Here is a 14578-nt window from a genome sequence, read left to right as displayed (position 1 = left end):
ATGTCCGACTTGACAAAAATAAAATTCATTAGGTATATATGTATAATATGTAATAGGATAACCTGTAACCTTATGCCGTTGTTTCGAGGCCTATTATAATATATCAGTTGGTAAAGTTTTTTTATACTAATTCACAATATCAAAGTTACAATAATCGCACCGCACCACTAAATCACTTTATTATAATCATTTATAATATATTATAAAACAAAGTCACCCGCCGCGTCTGTCTGTGTGTATGTATGTTCGCGATATAAACTACTAAACGGATTTTTATGCGGTTTTCACCTATCAATAGAGTGATTATTGAGGAAGGTTTAGGTATATAATTGGTTAAAGTTTTGTGTAACCCGTGCGAAGCCGGGGCGGGTCGCTAGTAAATATTATACAGTGTGTAAATCTAATACGGGCGATAAATTAAACCAGATACAGAATTTATTCGTCTAATCATTAATTAAGAAGTTTTTTATTTTCACTTAATTATGACCCCGTAATTATTATTTTTTTAATTTACCGAGCAGCAATGTACTGCAAACATTAAGAAACATAAGATGACATGACATTACGAGATACGAGCTTTTTAATAGTAACTGCCAACAAGCGTTGACAGTTACTTTAAAACGCTCGTATCTCGAAACTTGTGTGGTGTATTACATTGCGGGCTGAATTATTTTGTATGGATAAAATTTTATAGTTGGTCAAGCAATGTAAAGCAAATTAAAGTAGGGCAACACTCAAATGCAGTATTGCGCTAAGAAAAGCAGCAATGTACATCGAAGTCATCGAACCTAAAATAGTAGATTGTACAACAAGGGCACAAAGCGATTCAGGTACATACGAGGCAATTTATTGGTCCGAGCGGCAGCGAGGACCAATATAGCCGAGGATAAAAATAGGCGTTTGTGCCTGAGTTATACACACTGCTTTTCACTTCGATTGTGAGTAAAATAAAACAATGGCAAAAAAAACATTTTTTTTCTTTTTTTTTTTAATTTTTAACACGTCATATTTACCTTAAGCCCACTGCACACTCGTGCGCGAATCGCGGCGCAAAGCCGCGAACGCGAGTGTGGTATCGATTTCGCTGATTAGCGAACTGTCCACACTCGCGTTCACGGCTTCGCGCCGCAATTCGTGTGGAGGGCGCTTTAAGTCTTTATTCATACTGCCAAATTATAACTACATTTTGTAGTTTATTTCTATAATAACTATGCTGTATTGTAAGATTTTAATGATTTAGTAATATATAAAACACGGATTATAAAAAAAACGGGCCAAATAAAGTGGAATAACAATATTATCCGATTATGTTTTATTGTGTACTATGGCAATGATTTGATTGTCTTAGTCTTTAAAAAAAATTACTTTGTGCACTAGAGCATAAAAGTAGCATTTTGTGCAGCCTACATCAGTACAAAGGAGAACTTTATGAGCATGAGAAGTGAAAATGTTTTTTTTTTTCCCGCTCTGAGTGCGGCCGCGCTCTTCGTACTACGTCAACTCGAATTGCCGCTCGCGGTTTATACTTTATTAAACCTTTTGAAATTATTATTATTATTGAGTAAAAACGATGTAAATATTGTTAATCAATATGATTTACAAGTTTGACAAGATCAAAAAATATTTAGAAACTGACTATGTTGGAAAAAAGAATGTGAAACAAATCATTGCTTCCGCAGGTACATATCCTACTGGATTGTGATATTTTAATATGCTTGTTGGGCGGCTACATCCCCTTAGATCATTTGTAAAACGAATTTATTAAATCAAGGATTTTGTATTTGTAAAACACTGAGCAGTCACTGGTAGGGTATCACTGTAACTATTCCTCTCACGATTACAGGACTTATTAAATATCAAATATATGGACTATTTACATTTTGATATGATTTTGTTTTAGTAAACTTAGAAGACATATCATATCATATCATATCATATCATTTATTCAGTAATAATCATACATTGTCATTGTCATAGGTAGGGAGCAAACAGAATATCAGCACTGCGATGGGGAGCTGTTTTTGACGCCAGTTCAGAAACTGAAGGAGCTTGAAGAGAATAAATATGCCACTTGTTAATGTAAATAATTGTACTTTTCCTGAAGAATGCCACATACCTGTGTATTTTTTTATATGGTTGTATATTATACATATATAAAAAAAAAAACAATTGATTATTTGGTGTTTATAATTATTTTAAACGTAAATAAAATATGGGTCACTTCAGCTTACACTATAATTCTGGTCATTATTACAAGAATAATCTAATCAATATTTTTGTTAAATTTCAAATAACAAGTTTATTTTTCGCCTTGGTTGCGTTGTACACGTACATAAACCGCCGTAGGGCCCGTAGGTAAGTTGTCTGAAGAGAAAAAACTACGAACGCCTTATAATTGGCGAGTTTTAATCCTGCAACAAACATATGTAAGGATTAGGTAGATGTTGCGAATGAACAAACTTTACCTTTGCAAAAAGTCGAATCAGTCGCTGAAAATATTAGACATGTAGGCCTATGGACGGTTTCCAGAACTCCATATACTTAAAATAATAACTTGTCAGCGTCAGTTTTTTCCTTGTTTCCGTCAGGTTAACCTTTTAATCGAAAGGAACGTTTTCTTCTGAAGTTGCCAATAATAACTTGGAGTGCGCTTTTCTTCCCGTCGTTCCGCGGCCTTGTTGGCCGTAGTTGCCTGCACCAGGACCTTTTTAAGGCCACCGTCGAGCAGTGCTCCGGTGGTGCGTGGTGGCCGTCGACGGGGCGCAGCCGCCGACGGGCAGTCGGCAGTGGATGGTCGTCGACCGGCGGTCAGGTATCAGACCCACGGAGGACACGAGCCCGCATACTGCGTGGTTCGAAAGGTCAAAGTACAGCGTTGGTTGGCCGAACGTTTTCTTTGGAAAGGAACTAGCAGACCCACGGAGGACACGAGCCCGCATACAGCGCGGTTCGATAGGTCACGGTACAGCTTTGGTTGGCCGAACGTTTTCTTTGGAAAGGAACTAGCAAATTGTCATCGCCTACGGAGCTTGAACATTTTTTAACGTTATGGAATCGGTTCCCGTTTAATAACCCTATAATTGTTCATTGTTATTTTTTGTGCCATATTTCTTTTAATTCTGTAAAGCCGCTGTTATCCGTATTCCGCATTTCTTTACGGCATTTTCAAAATTCTAATTGCCCCTAATTGTCAGGCGAAACTAATATTCGGCATTAAATTTAGGCACCTATCACCCGTTGAAACAGCCATTATCGTCCATAATCTCCATCTCATTAATCCATTTCTTTCCTTCTACAGCTAAATTTATACGCCGTTATCTTTCGCACGTACACCAGTTCACGCCAGTGCGGAAAGCGGACCGTCAGAAAAATAATTTGTTTTGGTTATATAAAATTTTTAAATACCATGTGTAGATATTTTTTAGTGTTGTTTGGAAGTGCTTAACAAATTATACGTGTTGTGCAGAAATATGTGTTATTCTGCAATATAAATTTGACTCTACACATCATGCAAATGACTCTACATTTCATATAAATGTGACTCTACATTTCATATAAATGTGACTCTACATTTCGCATAAATGTGACTCTATATGGCATAAAACTGACAATAACATAACATTCACATTCAATACATGGGCTCTACATGCAAACCATTATGCTTTACATTAACATACATACATTTTAACAGCGCCTTAAACACATTGCATTCATGAACAAACTATTTTGTTTACCATTCAGCACTTTAGTTAAAACATCTGCTATCATATTGCCTGAGCACAAATATTTTACCACCATAAAACCACTTTCTACTAAATCCTTAACAAAATGGTATCTGACATCTATATGCTTTGTGCGCTTATGGCTTATGGCACATTTCTTTCTTATCTACCTGTTTAAGCGCACTCTGATTATCATTATACAATGTTATATTTACTACAGTTTCTGGCATTATCTCTGACATAAGTTGGTTAACAAAACATAATTCTTTAGATACATCTGCTATTGCTAAATATTCAGCTTCACAAGAACTTAATGAAACTGACCGCTGCTTTCTGGATTCCCAATTCACTGTGTTAGAACCAAGCTTAATTATGTAACCAGTATATGATTTTCTATCAAGACAGTCATTGGCCCAGTCAGCATCGGTATATGCACTTATTGACAATTCCTTACTTTTGGGTTTGATGAAAATAAAAATTTGAGTTTCAGTTCCAAGTATGGCGAACCCCCAAAATTTATTGTTTTTTTTTCTATTTTTGTGTGAAAATCTTAATGCGGTTCACAGAATACATCTACTTACCAAGTTTCAACAGTATAGTTCTTATAGTTTCAGAGAAAAGTGGCTGTGACATACGGACGGACGGACAGACAAGACAGACAGACAGACATGACGAATCTATAAGGGTTCCGTTTTTTGCCATTTGGCTACGGAACCTTAAAAACAATAATGTGTAAACCGAGCACTCATTTGATACCAAGCTCGACCATACTTTCTTGCAACTAAGATGACCAGAATAGCAAGACCCCTCACAAATAGCTTTTTGGCCTTCTAGGTTCTTCTAGCTCCATAATCCATAACCCCATGAATGAGGGCGAGCCTGCTCATAATTTACTACAATATATGTATAATGCCTTCATCTACACGTTTACCCAATTTCATTTAAATTAGAACAAATTTATTTAAGTTATTGTTCATCAAACTATCCTCTGATAGTTCAGCTTAAAAACATCGAAATGCCGGGATGTGCCCCTAGCCAGCCGTGTGTTCCACTAGTTGAATGTAAGAACTTCACTTCGCTTCGCTTGCTCGTTCTATAAAAACACAGCTTAAGTAGGTGTTTCTTAATTAATCTCTTTCATAAAAACCTACCTAAGTAGGTATAGCCATTTATGAGAAAAGTCAGGATAGAGACAGTTGCGCACATTTCATTTCATTTATTCGTTGTAAAATCGTGTATATCAAATCAGAAAGGTGTTAAATAATTAAATAATGTCAGTCCATGACGCCCTGCTAGGGCACACAACATACTTAAAACTAACTAATTAAATTAGGTAAAAACAAATTCGATTAAATTAAAAGAAAATAAATTAGTTTAAAACTATATTATATATTTAATATTATATTATCCGCATTAGCAATAACATTAGAAGTGACATGAAAGTGCAATTTTGATTATGTGGTTAGGTTATGGTCATACATTAACATATCCCATTAGCATAAACTTAAGCTGGCCATACACACTAGGGTACGCATTACCACCGCAGTTCTGTTCAACTGCACAGGTAAAGCTGGTTAGAAAACTGCGCAGTCGAATGCCACACACGCTACGTTTCACCTGTGTAGTTGGCAAAACTGATTAATTAAGTACAACATGACCACACTGATACTGATGTAGGTTTTTTTTACAAGTGTCACGAAGTGTTATTCTATGTCAATTATTTTGTTGTCTTGTCATACAAGTGCACTTGCATACTGTACCTAGTTTCTTAAATCTTATCAGCTAGCGTAATCGCATTTCTATGTGGGTCTGGATCATATACTGTTCCTGTCAAATTCCTGATCAAATTCTAAGTTTAAGCCTGAGCTTGTATATATAATATTTATAAAGTAAAATTGGGGGGTAGATCACGAGTTGAAAAATAAAAGTGCGCGCGCAAAACCTACAGGGTACAGGTACCTAAGTCTGAAACAGACTTCCACAAATGCATCGTGATATTCATGATCCTTATGTATTAGAATAAATTATGTAGTTAAATAAATGTAACGTGGACTTACCATAGTCCGTTCCCATTGTGCTTTAATTAGAGGTCGTCACTTAACCACGAACGCTGAACCACTGTTTTTTTCAACTTTCGTGCATTGTTGAGAAATAGTTTGTCAAATGTCACTTCCTAGCAAGTTCCTTCCCACTTCTTTAGCGTGTATTTGCTTGTCAGTAAAATTCCAGTTACTTAAATGTTTTCAATTGAACCTATTTGTTTATACGAAAGTGAAAGTTTAAAGTTGTATTTGCAGTTCGAGGCAAGTGGAGACGGCGGTGACGCGTTTCGTCGCGCAGAGCTACCGCGCCAGACTGAATTAACAAGCAAGCGCAGTGCTAGTACTCCGCTCCCTGTCGCCGTGTGGCTTGCATCTTGCATTGCAATCTCATTCTGATTTATTTCTAGTCCACTCTCTTTGACAATGGTGCTACAGAGTATAACTTCTACAAATGAACAGGATAAGCCATCCAAATGGCTTAATACTTTTGAGGGAGACTAAAAGGTCAATGCGGTCAATATAGCGCACACGAGCAAGTTAACGATAGAAAATAATTAAACCTCATCAGAAACGAATCTCGATTCCAAAAAAAATGTGCTATCTAATTTAGGTATATAGGTACCTACAGTCAAGTGTAAAAATATGGATGCATACAACTAACATAAGATATTACCTAATTGTTCTATGGACTTTTGTCTGAATTAAAGTGGTTTTTTTTATATAAGAGCTATGGGACATATTTTTGAGCATGAGTGCACCCATATTTTTACACTTGACTGTACCTATATGTATTTAGGCGGTTGGTTTATCTGGTACCTAATGAAGGTATTACCTATATCTAGGTATTCATGGCAGCATTTGTCCAACAACTTTTATCATAAATTGTTACCTAATTAATAACTTGATCAACATTGACATAGTTCTATTACTTTTTTGATCAACACCATGGCTAATTTAAAATTAATTAGCATGATTTTGTTCTAAAAATGTGTAAGACCATTATTAAAGGGCAGTAGGTAGGCATAGGCAAGAACAGTTTTGACTGATTCACGGTAAGTTTCACTATACTTATATTGACCGGGATATGGACCGTGACTTTTTGTATTGTTTTCGAGCTCCCGATGAACAAGATTCATGTAACTGGTTCGAAATACCGGGAGCTCGAAAACAATACAAAAGGTAATCACGGTCCGTATCCAGGTCAATATAAGTCTAGGCATAGGCAAGGTCAGCAAAAAAGTGAAGGCTGTATTTTACGTAGGTTCAGTACAGTACAGTACAGTTAGACTCAAACTGATAGTGACAGCCAAAGTAGCCAAATCCATGTGAAGTAGGTAGGTATTGCAACACATCTTTGTTACTATAGGAATAACGATGTGTTGTGTCATCATTAATCATTTAGTTGGTGTTTACTGATTGTACAATAATGCAACATTGCGCTACAGTAGTTTTGTGTAAGAATACTATTTTTCCATTGTCCTAGAATGCCTACCTTTGACTATCAGTGTAACTAATTTCAATTTCTCACTCCGGAGATAAGGAAGAAAAGGCGAACAGTAGGCTACGCAAGGGTACGCAATTAGCGAAAATCAACTTCCGGTAACGTGCAGCTGTTTTTTTTTTGGCACCACCATAGCATGCCCACACCTGCAACGATTTCAGAACAGTTCTTAGAACTCATATAGTGCAATACTTAGGTATAACTCATTTATAATGTAATAAGTATAATATAGTGACCGAGATATTCAAGATTTTCTGTTAGGACAATACAATTTAAGATTAACAATTCCTCAACTAAAATTCCGCAATCAGTAAATGCGGACGTAGTGCAGATGAACATTCTACCCGCAGCTGCCCAAGAACTTCCACCGCCAGGTGCTGCACCAACTGCTGTGCACAAAACAGCGAACACAGCCCTCCTGCTTATAGCCAGCATTGTCCGGAGTGGCTCAAGTGGGACCAGATAGCAAGAATGTCCATCCGGTACTGCTACTTAAGGGCCTCCCTGTAGTAAACAATAACAGATTTCATCACATCACAGTACTACAGTGTAATTTGGGTAGGGGCTATCACGCCATGCAAGAGTTGTTACAGAGCGCCAAAGTCAAAGAATTCGATATCATCTGCATGTCAGAACCGTACGTTGGTAACGAAAAAACAGTATCTGTTACGGGCATCGACGGGTATGACATCTACCAACACAGCGACATAAACAACAGAACGAAGGCCTGCATTGCTGAAAGGAAAAAGCTGGGAGGATACATCGTGCTCACTTAGCATGCTACAACCAACTTTCTAGTGATCGAACTAACTCATTGCGATAACATCAAAAAGCTGCTGATATCCTCTATTTATGTCGAACCTGGAGAAGATCCCTCAGATACGATGACCCACCCACCTGAAGCGGCTGGAGCAATCCCTCCAACAGCACGCAAATAGGTATAGCACGTCATAAGCGGGGATCTAAACGGTTGGCATACAATATGGGGATCAGATATACGACAGAGGGACAGCTATCTACGACTTGGCAGTAAATGTGACGTTTTCATCCAAAAGGTACCACATTGTCGCTTGTCAATAAGGTTGATTTCAAATTGAAGCTATATGGAAATAGCGCCTTATTGACAACCGACAATAGGTACCCTTTTGGTTGAGAATGGCATAAATTATGATCTTATTAATTATCATTAATTATTAGCTGTAATGTTGGTAATGAACCCACATTTGAGACAGCCACTCACAACCAAGTCAAACACTCCATCGTAGACATCACCCGCGCCACTCGTTGCATGGCGAATAGCATTCTTGCCTGGAAAGTCAACACTGGGATCATACTCTCCTGTGACCACCACGAAATCGAATTTACTATTAATTCCTATAATAATATAACACCATCATCACCAAGCAAGGTACACAGATCCTCTGTCAATACATAACTATAAGTATATAATTTTTAGGAAAAAAAACCGACTTCAATGGGGGATGCCGCTGAAAGTTTACTTATTGTTGATGGTGCACTCTTAGATTCCAGGCAATTAAATGAAAAAGACAGCATATTTTGCCTAATTATGTAGAAAAGGAGGTAAAACCACCCACTTTTCTAGAAGCAGTACGTTTCTGTAAGGGTCGCAGTTCTAACCTAACCTAACCCACTTTTTCTGATAGCATTTCGTTTCTGTAAGGGTCACAGTTCTAACCTAACCTAACCTACTTTTCTGATAGCAGTTCTGTTCTGTGAGAATGGATCCCATCATCAGAACTCGAGCTTGACAAAAATGTGTCTTGAAAACTTAACTTGCTTAACAAACATAACGAAGAGGACAAATCGCCAAACGTGAACTATGCGTCATTGAAGAGTTCCGTTCTGATCATCATCAGCAGTTCCACTTCATCAAATGTCACTTTTTTAAATGTAAGTGTTTGATTTGTTGATGAAATACTAAAATCACTATATTTATGCCTTTAACATTTGAGGAGTTCTCTCGATTCCTCATGGATCCCATCATCAGAACTGCGGTTTGACAAAAACGGGACCAATCTGTATGTACGAGTATATACTTACAATCAAAAAAAGAATTTTCAAAATCGGTCCAGAAATGACAGTTATGGAGTAACAAACATTAAAAAAAATAACAACCGTATTGAAAACCGCCTCCTTTTGAAATCTTGAAGTCGGTTAAAATACTGATACTGACTCGTAAATTGATTCATCGTGCAAACATGGCGTGGTATTTGTAAACTTCATACTTTCAACACGTCCTAGGATGATGTAGAGCTGTGTTTAGAAACAAATGAAACAATCAGTGAAATATTTTTCTACTTCACGTCAAACCTTTAATTATTTTAAGGTTAATGTCGAGAAGACCGGTTTAAAAGAGATTTTCTGAAGACCTATTAGCTCTACCCAAATTATACCTACGAAAGGAGTGGACGAAACAGTGGACATCTGGTGCAAGTACTGTTTCTGCGTTACACTATCGGAGCATTCAAACATCAATTCCTGCCAAACCATGGTTTGCTAAAATCTCTTTGTCAAAACCGGAAGTTGGGTCACGTATGTACTCCGCAACACCTGAAACTGCAAAATAGTGTGGCCAGCTCCGCATGTATAGGTATTTGCGGAGCTGATCCCGCCGATCTTAACCATATATTTTTTGCATGAAGCTTATATGATTGTTCTTTATTATTAAGAGCCAACAGGAGCCGAGACCAAACTCAATTTTGAGATTTGAAAGAGAATATCGTCGTCGCGCTGACGGGGGCGGTACCGCGTACCGAGGGACTATCCCAGTGTGTGTGGTGCACGCACACCGACGCGCACGTTATTTGCGCTCCTCGCCGGCCTCACGCCGCTCGCGTTTTTAGTAACTGAATTCAATATCCTTCTACAACCTGCAATCTAATTAACATTTCGAGTTACAGAATAGTAAAAAAACATAACATAACATGGACATACAAGAAAACATTGTTGTATAAAAACATACAAGATAACGGCTGTTAAATTAATCCAATTAAATATTTTTAAATATGATAAACAAAAATATTAAATTATAGTCGTGAGTATTTTAAAAGTAAAACTCCCTTATACCTTGATTTTAAACAAAGTATTTTACTTATAACTTACTTGGTTCGTATGAATTAGTGACATACCTAATTAAAAAAGAAAGCTATAACTCCCGCGGGAACAATATAGGCCTTTTCCCTTCAGTACACCTGCATGAAATAAGATCTTTTCGAGCAAGCATCTTGAAAAACAAATTTGCCGCTCTCCGGCTCCGTTGAATAGAAAAAAAGAAAGCCTCAGGTTAGATAAAATTATCATAATAAAGAAACATGTGACATGTGATATTTCTTACTTTGATGTAATTATACAGTTTTATTGATGGTCCGTTTTTTTATTTATGTGTCAGATTTTGATAAAAATAGGTATAAATTGAAGAGCTCCTAATTCTGATCGGAATAAATATGAAACCCAATAAATAAATAAATAATAATAAATATTAAATCAATATTATAGGACATTCTTACACAGATTGACTAAGTCCCACGGTAAGCCCAAGGAGGCTTGTGTTATGGGTACTCAGACAACGATATACATAATATATAAATACTTAAATACAAATAGAAAACACCCATGACTCAGGAACAAATATCTGTGCTCATCATATCATATCATCGAACCCAGGACCATCGGCTTCACAGGCAGGGTCACTACCTCCTAGGCCAGACGACCGGTCGTCGCCCAATATTTTGGGACAATAGTCTAGTCTACAAAAGGTTCAAGGTGGTGAAAAAAATAGTGCAAGCTGTTCGCATAAAAAAACCGCAAATCGATGTACAGGTTAGCCGTTTGGTACACGTATATACTAGTCAAAACAAAAATTTTGACCCGCAGTTCCTAAAAAAAATTCCCTTAGGAGGGGAGTGCTGAAACCTTTTTTTGTATAAAAAAAAACTTTTTTTTTAAACCTATCGTATACTTCTCATCTATCATACGAAAGGGCTTTTTGAAGCGATTCTGAAAATATACCACATCATTGCATTTTAGCCATTTTTAGGGTTCCGTAGCCAAATGGCAAAAAACGGAACCCTTATGGATTCGTCATGTCTGTCTGTCTGTCGTCCGTCCGTATGTCACAGCCACTTCTTTCCGAAACTATAAGAACTGTTGAAACTTGGTAAGTAGATGTATTCTGTGAACCGCATAAAGATTTTCACTCAAAAATAGGAAAAAAAAAATTTAGGGGTTCCCCATACTTAGAACTGAAACCCAAAAATTTTTTTTTTCATCAAACCCATACGACCGTGTGTGGTATCTATGGATAGGTCTTCAAAAATGATATTGAGGTTTCTCATATATTTTTTTTCTAAACTGAATAGTTTGCGCGAGACCGAGAGACACTTCCAAAGTGGTAAAATGTGTAACCCCCCCTCTAACTTCTAAAATAAGAGAATGATAAAATTGAAAAAATATATGATGTACATTACCTTGCCAACTTTTACCGAGAACTGGTTTGAACGAGATCTAGTTAGTAGTTTTTTTTTAATACGTTATAAATCGTAAACCGCAATTTACCTTTCACTCACGTTTCACATAAAAATACATTGTTTAAATTGTGTAATGTACGGAACCCTCGGCGCCCGATTCCGATTCGCACTTGGCCGGTTTTTTCTTAAATTGAAAGAAAAAGAATTTTCAAAACATTCCAAGTTTGGGCTCCTCCAGATACGATATGGCTGATTTTTTTTGTACAAATGATACGTGATATCCTCATATGTAACCCCAAAAAAGCAATAAAAAATTTATTTAGTTTTTTTTTTCAATACAAAGTGACACAGTTCTACTTAACCCTTTAACTTGACCCCAAACTTGGTGTGTTTTGAAAATTCTATTTGTTTTAATTTACAAAAAAATGGCTAAAATGTAATGATGTGGTATAATTTTAGAATCGCCTCAAAAAGCCCTTTCGTATGATACCACACACGATAGGTTTTTGGAAAAAAATATTTTTTTTTTTTCATACAAAAAAAATGTTTTAGCATACCCCTCCTAAGGGATTTTTTTTAGAAACTGCGGGTCAAAAATTTTGTTTTGACCTCTTAGTATGCGTGTGCCAAACGGCTAACCTGTACATCGATTTGCGGTTTTTCTTTGAAATTGGGCTTGTACGGCTGCCACTAATAGAGATACTAACTCCTAAAAATACGTATGATACCTCATTGGATTCAGAATGATGTCTAGAAAAATGTATTCGAAGCGTTTATTCCCACATAAAAAAAGTTCAAAGCTATTAACAAAAAACGGCCAAGTGCGAGTCGGTTCCGTACCATTATACGCAAAAAACGGCAAAAAATCCCGTTTGTTGTTTGGGAGCCCCACTTAAAAAAATATTTTATTCTGTTTTTAGTATTTGTTGTTATAGCGGCAACAGAAATACATCATCCGTAAATATTGCAACTTTTTAGCTATCACGGTTCACGAGATACAGCCTGGTGACAGACGGACAGGCAGATTGACAGACAGATAGACAGATATTATTTTAAAAGTATTAAATATTCTTTTAAAAATTAGGAAATAATATGGTGTATTTAAAACATATCATGGAATATACTACGGTTATAAATTGATATTATGTAAAGTAATTTTTTCAACAAGTTAGGCAATTATTAAGTAACCACATTTTTTTCGAACTTTCGTCTTTGTTGTAAATTAAAAAAAAAAGGAAATAATTGGCGTAAAAAGTATTTCGCCTCGTGGAGCCCCTTTCATGAGATCACGTCACAAAAGTTTTAATAAAATTAATACTTTGTTTAAAATAAATTTTTGAATAATAGTGAAAAATGTAAAATATAAAGCAATATAATAATACGTACTTAGAACTGATACTTTTCTAAATAAAGAATGAATAAACTAAATTGTGTAATTAATTTTTAGTGCAAATCACCACAATTTGCTTCTAAAGAGCAAATCTGTGACCAAAAATTATATATAGTTTTAATTTTTCGTTCGTATATTCAGATTTGTGTATGAAAATGTGAAACTATTATTTCTAAAATAAATTATTCGTCCCTAATTTACACAAAATTTATACCAAATTTGATCTCATATCAAGAGATAGGTAGAAATAGAGGCAAACTGAACCGCAGAAGCCGACTTTTCCCCTCCCTTTTTGGGGGGTAGCCAGGACTTAATCTCGTAGCTAGTGCGTCAGCTCAGCTTTGTATGAACCAAGGAATAATAAATAGTGTTAAACGATATCCCCTGAGGCCAAAGTGCATACTCACTTTACTTACTTCGCCTACTAAGAGGCAAATCGCGACTTTGTTATGGTTTATCGATAACTTATCACATCACTAGATTATCGACTTTCAATGTCGACTATTGCCCATCACTTTTCTGTCCGTGTACGTATTTAGAAACTTGACCCCGCCCCTAAAATTAGTGCGATATGGACAACTGCAGCTTAGGCGAAAAATCCTGCGTAAAAATCTCAAAAATCGAGGTTTCGTACTCGACTGTTTCCTCCTCCAAAACTTAAGCAATCGTAACCAAACTTGGAAATCTAAATGATTATGAAATTGTCTGTGTCGGACTGTTTTGATTTTTTGGCTAATTGATACCAGTTTTGAATACCACGCCTCTCATTGCGGCATAGTCAGTGAGGCCATTTTTGGCCATGTTTAAAGGGCTCTAGCGCCTTAAAAAACAAAAATATCAAAAAAAGCAAAACACACCGACACAGATATTGACAATATTAATCTGTGTTGAAAAAATCATTCCTCTAGCTTCAAAAACCAGGGAGGAAACAGTCGAGTACGTTTGTATGGAGAAATGACCACTCCTGTTGGCTCTTAAGACAGCTGTCAGATCTAAAAGTTCCGTTTCCCACATCCATTACATCACTCCTGCATATTAATGATTTCTCTAGATATATTTAAAGTATTATATTCATTCCTATCACGTCATAATATAAAACTTAAATTTATTATACTTTACCTTTCCCTGATCCATCCAAAATTCCGTCTTATCCGTTATAATGTAATTCCGTTTCCCCGTTTGGCTGAATGCGCCAGGAGCGCGATGCCATTAAAAAAACCGGCCAAGTGCGAGTCGGACTCGCGTTCCAAGGGTTCCGCACATAACACAATTTAAGCAATGTATTTTTATGTGAAATGTCTTTAAAAAACCCGTAGGGGTCGGATCAATAACTAAGTAATGAAGTCCGACTCACGCTTGACTGCACATTTCTAATAGGTTTTCCGGTGATCTATAGGTAAAGATCTATTTTGTATATTTTTTTCATAATTTTTGAC

General features: G+C 36.4%; 1 protein-coding gene and 1 long non-coding RNA gene across 2 annotated transcripts in view; both read right to left on the bottom strand.

The window, feature by feature from the left end:
• Positions 1 to 6044, bottom strand: part of LOC134754775 (choline transporter-like 2) — a 32412-nt gene extending 26368 nt beyond the window's left edge. The window contains exon 1 of the mRNA XM_063691138.1: positions 5780 to 6044. Within this exon, the coding sequence (XP_063547208.1) occupies positions 5780 to 5795 (16 nt within the window). The 5' untranslated portion in view covers positions 5796 to 6044. The remainder of the gene's footprint in view (positions 1 to 5779) is intronic.
• LOC134754783 (uncharacterized) overlaps positions 1 to 11713 on the bottom strand; it is a 40332-nt gene extending 28619 nt beyond the window's left edge. Inside the window, exon 1 of the long non-coding RNA XR_010128977.1 lies at positions 11667 to 11713. This is a non-coding gene — a long non-coding RNA (uncharacterized LOC134754783). The remainder of the gene's footprint in view (positions 1 to 11666) is intronic.
• Positions 11714 to 14578: the final 2865 nt, after the last annotated feature.

Source organism: Cydia strobilella, chromosome Z (genome assembly GCF_947568885.1).
Source record: "Cydia strobilella chromosome Z, ilCydStro3.1, whole genome shotgun sequence".
In the NCBI taxonomy this organism is placed as follows: Eukaryota; Metazoa; Arthropoda; class Insecta; order Lepidoptera; family Tortricidae; genus Cydia; species Cydia strobilella.
Note: the sequence above shows the minus strand (reverse complement) of the source record. Positions and strands in the feature narration are given on the sequence as shown.